This window comes from Pteronotus mesoamericanus, unplaced genomic scaffold (genome assembly GCF_021234165.1).
Source record: "Pteronotus mesoamericanus isolate MK-2021 breed Mesoamerican mustached bat unplaced genomic scaffold, CSHL_Meso_final contig_350, whole genome shotgun sequence".
Lineage (NCBI taxonomy): Eukaryota > Metazoa > Chordata > Mammalia > Chiroptera > Mormoopidae > Pteronotus > Pteronotus mesoamericanus.
In genome coordinates this window covers 60,017-69,064 of record NW_026555140.1, presented here as the reverse complement: position 1 = coordinate 69,064, position 9,048 = coordinate 60,017, and the positions used below count along the sequence as shown (strand labels likewise).

Sequence of the window (9,048 nt, the reverse complement as noted above, 5' to 3'; positions counted from 1 at the left end):
GCCAGCCTGACTGCATGGGGTGAGGAGAGCACTGGAAGGGAAGGGTGAGTGGCTCTTCATACCTTCCCAAAACAGTGATTGGGGTTGGGGAACTCCAAAAGGACAGACACAGGCAGGTAAAGGTCCCTTGATTAACTTTTATTTCTTAGAAGTTCACAGGCGACGGTAACGGAGGATTTTGTGCCCACATATAGGGCATGTGTGCTTCACGTCCATGAGACTCTCCACGCAGAAGGGGATGAGACAGCAACCCAGGAAACACCTGCAGCCTCGGGAGCAGCAGGTGGTGGGCTGGGGTGCAGGCTTTGGGAGGTGCAAAACTCGCCCCCCGACCCTGCTCTCTTAGGACAAGGCTTCCCCACTACCACCCCGGGTCCTGCCCTGCCCCCTCTGCCGGGCGTCCTCTGCACCCCGGAGGCCCTTCCCTACCGATGGTCAGGGCCCCACTCACCCAAACACGAAGAGGCTCGTGCACAACATCCAGGTGAGGACCCCCGGGACCGGGGTGGTCACCGTGAGGATGTAGTTTCCACAGTAGGGACAGGGGAACTGCATAGGCATGGCAGACGCCATCCTAGGCACACCGCTGTACACAGCTTGGGGACCGGGAGGGGAAAGCTCAGACCTCTCGGCCGCTCCTCCCACTCCCTGGTGCCCCCACTGGGCAGCCCCTGGCATGGCCTCGCGCCTCTGCAGGGGCTCCCCTGAGCAGCCCCGGCTGTCCACATGGGCCCCTGCGTCCCCCTGCAGCCCCTTCCCTACCCACCACCAGCCGTCAGGGCTCAGGGTCTGCCTCAGGCAAGACGCCTTGCCTTCCGTGGCCAAGGGACCCAGGGAATTGGGGAGCAGCTCTGGGTTCAAGCTCACACTTCACTTCCGTGTGTTCCCCAGGACATCCTGCCCATACATCCCCTTCCGGGTTTTGTTTAACTCAGCCAGAGCTGGTTTCTAACCCTGCAGTTTAAAAGCTCTGGCAGACACCCTCGGTAAAGCCGTCGCACTAAAAAGGACCACCACCACCACTACCAAAAACCCAAAAGCCTTCCGGGTGCCATTCTTGTCTCTCCCTGTTGCATTTGCACAGAGGGACCCAAAAGAGTGTGTTTTGCTCCTCTCAATACTGCAGCCATGTCCACAATCTTGGGTGTGCAGAGAAGGATGGGCTTTGGATTTACTGGCTGCGTTTGTTGTCAGGAAAACCCAGTTCCAGGGAGCTCTGGTGTTCTGGACTGAAGGCTCAGGGCCTCGTCTGGGTGGACTGTCCAGAGCCCTGAGGAGGGCTTATGGCCGCGACAGACTGGTTTCTTCTGGGGTCCAAGGTGAGGGGGTGCTGGAGTTGGAGAGCTGGAGCCAGGTGTGTGGGGGCGTAGACTCCTCAGCTTGGCAGAGAACTCAGGAAAGAACTACCGATGTCTAGAAGGGGGTGACCCACGGACTCTAATGGCCTTTGCAACAGCAGGATGCCATCTTCGTCCTGCTCATGGGAAGTTTACAACCGAGCCCAACAGCCTCCGCCTTCAGAGTGTTCCTGAGCTCCTTGGCAAGTGCGCTTAACAATCCAAAAGCCCAGGCCCCACCCTGGGGGGTCTGTATTCCCCTCATCTGTGGTTGGAGGTAGTGCCTTTGCAGGGTAGAGAAGAGGATTTTACTCCTGAGCGCCTACTGTGTACCAGCCCCCTGTGCCAGTGATTTCACATTGGAGCGACGTGCTCATGGCCATGGGCAAAGTGGCCACTGGTGGCTATGGGGTCAGGGAAGGAGGGCTTCCCAGAGGAGGTGCTGTTTGGGCAGAGTCCTGGTGGGTGGTCAGGTTAAGGAGGGGAGGCGTGCAGGATCACTCACGTGTGCGAACAGCTTGGGGGCCTTGGAAGTACATTGGAGGAGGTGGTTGACTTCTTGGAGGTGGAGGAGGAGGTGGTGGAGGAGGAACAGGGGGAGGCGGTGGTGGTGATCGCTCTTTGGGAGAAAGAAAGGAAAAGCACTCTCAGGTGTGATGGCCCACTTTGTGCCAGGCACTGAGCGGATATTTTGGTTAGCCTGAGGGAGAAGCCCATTTTACAGGAGAGAAAGCTGAGGCCTAGAGGAATGAATCGAGTTGCCCATAGGTGGAAGGCTGTTTGGACAAGAAATTCTGGGATCCTACATCTCTAGAAAGGTCTGAGGTAAGGAGGTCCTCGGGGTCCTCACCTGGATGCTGCGGTCTGAGAGAGGGGATGATGGGAGCCCCATAATTTTAACAACAATGTGGGCGATGGATGGAGGTCCCCATGTGTTTCATTGGGAACCACACGGGTGCTTTGCACAGGAACCTGACCCTCCCAGGAAAGGAGCCTCATGACTTGAGGGAGCCCCTGGTTTCTCCCCACCCAATGCCTTTCCCTGGAGCAGGAGCAACCAGAAAACAGGAGCCCCCGCCCCTGATCTCTGCCACCCGGACTGGACTCCTCGGGACAGGAAGAGGTTTTATACCTACTTGGTGCCCCCAGCAGCCCCACTGGGGGCTGTTTTTTGTACCCATTTTACAGATGACAAAACCGAAGTTCAGAAACTAAGTACCTAGTTGGGGCTGCGAGCTAGAAAGCCGTTCTGATCTCTTACTGAGTTAGCAACTGCCCGGCCCTATGACAATCATCTTATTTAATTCTTTCAACCATTTTTCAGATGAGAAAACAGATTCAAAGGGATTTGGTGACTTTCTCCAGCTGAGACCAGCATGGCCAGAACCCCCCCACCCCCCGCCTCACCCCATCAGCCTCGGTGTGTCTGTGGGGAGAGGAGGGCTGGCCATACCAGACATAGGGTAGTCATCAGCTTTGTTCCACGATTTCCTTGTGACACTGTGAGAGGGCACAGGATGTTCAAGACCTCACTTTGTCCCCATGGGGTCACATGGCCCCGGGTTTGTGGGGGACAGCGGGACTAGGGGGAGGTGAGGGCTGGAATCAGCCCCCAGCTCAGCAAGGGGACACACAGTCTTCTCTCGTGCTTCCCCGGGGCCCCACCTTCAGCCTGTCTCTGGCCTCTCCCGGCCCCGACACCTGAGGGCTCCCTCACCCTGGGGAGGAGTCCATGTTGGCACACCGGAGGTCTCTTGTTCCAGCAACGGCATCAAAGCAGCATCGAGTTCCGAGTTCTGAGCGGCTGAGCGCTTGTCTCCAGCAGCCCTCATTGCGGCCTGGTTGCCTGTGGACAGGAGTGCAGGCCGCCTCCGGTGCCTCTGGCTGGGCCTGGCTCAGGTGGAACAGCCATAGTGATTGTGTGTCCTCACAATGGCCAGAGGGGTGAGTGTCATCCCCATTCTCTGCAGAAGGGGGCGGGGCCTTCCAGGGCCCAGCTTGAGGAACCTCTGAAGATGGCCCTTCGCCACTTGTCCACAGCCCCACGCTGTGTGCTGTGAAGAAACTGGTACTGAGGTCACGAGGCAGGGTGGCAGAACCGGCCTGGAGCCTTCAAGACACGAATCTGATTAGAGCTAGCAATTCTGCTTTGAGGAATTTTATCCTGCTCCCTGCAAAGATCTAGCTGGGAGGATATTCATGTTCTCTTATTTGTTGGTAGGTGTTTATACATACATACACACACATATATACATATATGTGTGAGGTCCGTCTGAAAAAAGTCCAGCCATTGTTAATATAACGAGCACTGGTATGCGCGACATCAGTGTAACCTGGCAGCCAAGGCAGTGAACTGGAATGCACTTGTATGAACAATGATGATTTCACTGTATTAATCAGGTGGGCATATAGTAGTAGTCGGTTGGGGTGGTAAATGCCTTTGAGTAAGGATGTGTACTGTGTGGCTGCCGTATTACTAAAGACCAAGCGAGTAGAGCAATGAACCTGCATCAAATTTTGCATTGACTCTTTTTTTAAGTATATTTTATTGATTGTGCTATTACAGTTGTCCCCATGTTTTTCTTCCCTTTATCCCTCTCTGCTTTGCACCCCCCACCCCCGCCCCAGCATTCCTCCTTCTTAGTTCATGTCCATGTGTCATACATATAAGTTCTTTGGCTTCTCAGTTTCCTATACTATTCTTAATCACCCCCTGTCTTTTTTGTTCCTACCAATTATACTTCTCACTCCCTGTACCTATTCCCCCCATTCTCCTTCTGCCCATCCCCACTGATAACCCTTCATGTGATCTCCATTTCCATGATTCTGTTCCATGTTCTAGTTGTTTGCTTATTTTTTGTTTTATAGGTTCAGTTGATAGTTTTGAGTTTGTTGTCATTTTACTGTTCATTGTTTTTGATCTCCTTTTCTTAAATAAGTCCCTTTAACATTTCATATAAGGACTTGGTGATAATAAACTCCTTTAACTTTACTTTGTCTGGGAAGCACTTTATCTGCCCTTCCATTCTAAATGATAGTTTTGGTGCATAGAGTATTCTTGGATGTAGATCCTTGCCTTTCATGACTTTGAATACTTCTGTCCAGCCCTATCTTGCTTGTAAGGTTTCTTTTGAGAAATCAGAAACTTTGTGTTAACTCTCGAACATTCCTCTGTGGAAACTATTTGGATGATTCTGAAGACTTTTGGGGATAATACAGTGAGTACAGCACAAATAAAAGTGTGGCACAAATGCTTTAAATAAGGTTGAGAATCTGTTGAAAGGGATCTACATTCTGGAAGGCTGGCAACAAGCAGAACACCTGAGAATGTTGAATATATACAGGCTGCGATCAACAAAGAATGGTGACTGACAGAGCTAGAAGAGGAAGCTGATCTGGGGATTCCAAAAACTACTGTGTCTGAGATTTCAATGCAGGATCTTGTCATGAATCATGTTGTTGCAAAATTTGTTCTGTGGCTTCTGCTACCTGAGGAGAAGGAGCACATCGTGCTGCATAGTTGGTAATGACTTGATTCAAATTGTTACCGATAAACCACATTTCCTCAAGAAGGTCATAACCCAAGATGAGTCATGGCTTTACGGCTCTGACCTGGAAACAAAGACCCATTTGTCCCAATGGAAGTCACCTGGTTCTCCACACCCGAAGAAGGCACGATAAAGTCACAGCGAGATCAAGACCATGTTAACTGTGTTTTTTGATTGGGAAGGTGTTGTCCATAGGGATTATGCTCCTTCAGGCCAAACAATCAATTATGAGCACTAACTCAATGTCCTTCATCAGTGGAAAGGTGCAGTACAATGAAAATGGCTGCCGCTATGGGCAACTAGTGATTGGCAAGCTTCATCACGACAGTGCACCTACTCATGCATCACATCTCATGCAGAGTTTCATGGTGAAACATCGAATCACCCAGGTGACTCGACCCTCCTACAGCCCAGCTTTGGTGCTCTGAGACTTCTGGTTTGTCTCCAAACTAAAATCACCTTTGAAAAGGAAGAGATTTCAGACTGTTGATGAGATTCTGGAAAATACAATGTGGCAGCTGATGGCAATTCCAACAAAGGATTTGCAGTGTTGAACAGTGGGAGAACTGTGTGAGGTCCCAAGGTGCCTACTTTGAAGGGGACTGAAGCGTCATTGTCCTGTGTACAAAGTTTCTTGTACTTTATATCTTCTTCAATAAATGTGCCTATTTTTCCTATTATGTGGCTGGATACTTTCTGGACAGAACGTATATGCATGCATTATATGTGTATGCACATGTGTCTACATGTGTAGAGATCGCACAGATGTATGTATACACATATGTAAACATGTGCTACAGGCATGTGCACACATTTGTGTGTCTGCATATGTGTATCACAAGTTCGACTGTCTCTCCTGCTTATGTAGCTGTGTAAGTTCGGGCACGATCCTCACTTTCTCTAACCCTCCATCCCCTGGCTTACTCATCTGTAGAATGGGTAATAATAGCTACCTACAGGGTTGTTAGGAGATCAAATGATACAACCCAGGTAATGGATTCCGCCAGGTACAGCAGATGAAGCCCTCATTGTCCTTTTGAAGTGATGAGCGGCCTAAATAGCCCAGGATACATGCTCCCAATTGCAGAGGGTGGGCTCTGTGCGCAGGCTGGCTCAGTGCCATAGCGAGGCTCACAGCCAGGATCTGTGCGAACAAAGGCACGTGCCTGGGCCAGTACACTATATGGCTCCTCATGCCGCAAAATGTGGGGAACCATCCAGGATAGCCTGCTCGTCATTCAGTCTGGCAGCAACCACAAGTTCTGGTGAGTCGGGGCAGACGGGATTTGGTGATATCTAGCACAGTTACAGATGTGGGACCTGTGGAACCAGCACTACTCTTTCTAGATACCCATCCCCCAGAGAGACTGTCAAAAACATCAAATGATGTAAGCGCAAGGCTATTCAATGCAGCAGCAAAAACCAGACATAAAACAAATGTCTACCCATCTAGCTACGCTTCTGCTCCCAAAAATACAAGGAGGGAGGGGACTGAGGAAGGGAGAAAGAGACGGTGGGTAGTGAGAGGAAGGAGGAAAAAAAGAGAAAAGCTAAAAGAGGAAAATCTCCATGTATTGCTCATGTAGTTTCTCCGGGATATACTGATATATTGTTAAGAAAAACAAATATAAATTTCCCTGCTTTCTGTGTGGAGCTATATAATTTCCATAAAGAAATAAAGGAAGCATTAATAAAAAAACTAAAGTGGTTGACATTGAGGGAGACAAGGGTGAAAGCAGGCTTTCCCTGAATATACTTTGCTTTAGTGCTTTGGCTTTGGAACCATACCATTATTTTTTTCTAATTACAAAGAAAGTTTAAAAAAAAAGCAATGCTGAAAAATGGAAAGCATCCAACAACAGAGACATGTGATTACATATCAGGATTTCTTACCGGAGACACAAAGCACAAGCCATAAAAGAAAAACTCGAAAAAAGACTATCAGAGCTAAGAGTGCCAGCTCTTTAAAAGACACCACAGATAAAACAAAAGGCAAGCCATGGCTGAAAGAAAACATTTACAATCTATGTGTGTGACAAAACCGAGGTATCCAGAATATAAGAGAGCTCCTTCCACTCAATAATATGTATTTTAAAAAAATGCAATATGGCAGTGGGCAAAAGACCTGAACAGACACTTCACAAAAGAAAACATCGGAATGACCAATATACAAAAACAAAAAGCCATAGGTACCACTGGTATAAGTAAAAAAAACAACAAGAACAACACAGACAATCCCAGGTGTTGACAGTGTGGGGAGCAACTACCACCGCATACACTGCTGGTGTGAGTATAAAATGGTGAATTGCTTTGAAAAACTGACAGTTTCTCATTAAAGCAAACATACACTCACCTGTGACCACCAGTTTCATTCTGAGATTTGTACATAGGAGAAATAAAAACATATGTTGAAAAACAGACCCGTATGAGAAAATTTGTAATAGCCAAAATTTAGAAACAACCCAAATATTTGTCAACAGGTGAATGTGTAAACAGATTGTGTGTATTCACAGCAAAGACTACAGTGCAGCAATAAAAAGAATGAATTATTGATGTACTCAGCAAGCTGTATATATCTCAAAAGATGATATTAAGCAAAAGAAACCTGGCCTAAAAGACAACATCTTCTATGCTTGTGTTTATTTGAAGTCCTAACACAGGCTAAGCTGTGCGGTCTGATAAAAGGGAAGGTGCACCTGCAAAGGGAGAGAATCTGTGTGCAGGCAGGGGCGCCGGACAGAGCAAGTGCTACTCTTTCATCGACGCTGTGGATCTGCGCACTGTTACAACTGTTTTTCAGCTGAAGTGGAAGGAAGTGTCCTGAAGAATCTCCTTCCTGATTCCCACAAAGGTGTTGTCTTCCTAGGAAGATAAAATACCTGGCTCCAGCAGCACCCTTCTCTCAGCTGACACTCTAACCTCCTCTCCACTGCTTACCAATACCCACGGTGTCCACGCCCATACGCGTATTGGTGTCTGAGATTTAGTGCCTACTGCATCCTCGAGCACCAGCATGAAAGATGTGCTCAATAAAGACAGGTGCCAAAGAAATCAAGATGGTGGAGGAGTGGATGGAAGTCATGCTGACCTCCTCCCAGAACCAATCTGGAATTACAACTAAATTGTGGCGAAATCACCTGGAACAAACAACTGAACAATAGCGAGAGAGGAGCCATATAGCCCCGCACAGACAGAAGAATCAGCTTTAGCACAACCTAACTGGTAAGGAGTGCCGTAGTGACTAGAGAAGGTAGGCGGGGCACCCATGGGCGGCAGCACTAGAGGCTGTTGAAATGGCCAGTTGGATCGCCCTGAGAAGAGCGGGGTCTAAACCACAGCGGGAATCTCTAGCCTACAGCACCAGAGCCTTAAAAGTACACGGATAACAATCAGTTGCGAATAGCTGCAGGGTAGCTCTCTGCCAGAGATGGGCAGCTGGAGACGCAAAGAGCCTTTTCAAGGGCCAACGCATAAATTTTTATTTGCAGCCACTTACCCTGGGCTCCAGCAAAGGCAGGGGCAGAGTGGGCTAGAGATGCCTGAGGAGAGACTGGGGAAGGAGGCCTTGGGAAGAGAACTGAGAGAGTCACTGGCAGGATCCTGGTGCTGACTCATCCCACATATGGCAGCAGCCATCTGGCTCAGGCAGATCACTCCCCTGAGCGGCAGCAGCATGAGAGGACCCAATAACCCCACCCCCAGGAGGGACTCTGCCCTGCCCTGAGGTGTCTAAGCCTGACTGCTACTTGGGTCTCTGGCTAAGGCAGGGGCCAATTGGGCTAGAGGCTCCTGAGTGACTAGTTTAACAACTGAAGGAGACAGCCACAGACAGTAGATTCCTGGAAGTCTTGAACAGACTGCCTAAGGTTAGACGGGGTCAACATTTGACATCAGAGGCAGATCCAAAAAGAAAAAAAATCTGTCTCCTACTATAGAAGTTCACACCACAAAGTCAGGAAATGAAGACAGACAAATTTAAGAAGCAGAAGCAAAAAAGGAGTCTCAAAATAATGGGAAGACAAAGAAACACCCCCCGCCCCAATCAAAGGGAAAGGAAGAATCCCCAGAAAGAGAACTAAATGAAATAGAGGCAAGTAAACTATCAGATATGGAGTTCCAAACAATGGTTCTAAGGAAGCTCAATGCGCTCAGTGAACTCAGAG

General features: G+C 49.0%; 1 protein-coding gene across 1 annotated transcript; it reads right to left on the bottom strand.

Moving 5' to 3' along the window:
* Positions 1 to 153: 153 nt before the first annotated feature.
* On the bottom strand, positions 154 to 3,169 carry LITAFD (LITAF domain containing). The gene is made up of 4 exons (XM_054576901.1): positions 3,082 to 3,169; positions 1,843 to 1,956; positions 452 to 596; positions 154 to 262 (listed from the first exon to the last, which is right to left on the bottom strand). Exons 1-4 carry the CDS (start codon positions 3,167 to 3,169, stop codon positions 154 to 156), a joined length of 456 nt encoding a protein of 151 aa, XP_054432876.1.
* Positions 3,170 to 9,048: the final 5,879 nt, after the last annotated feature.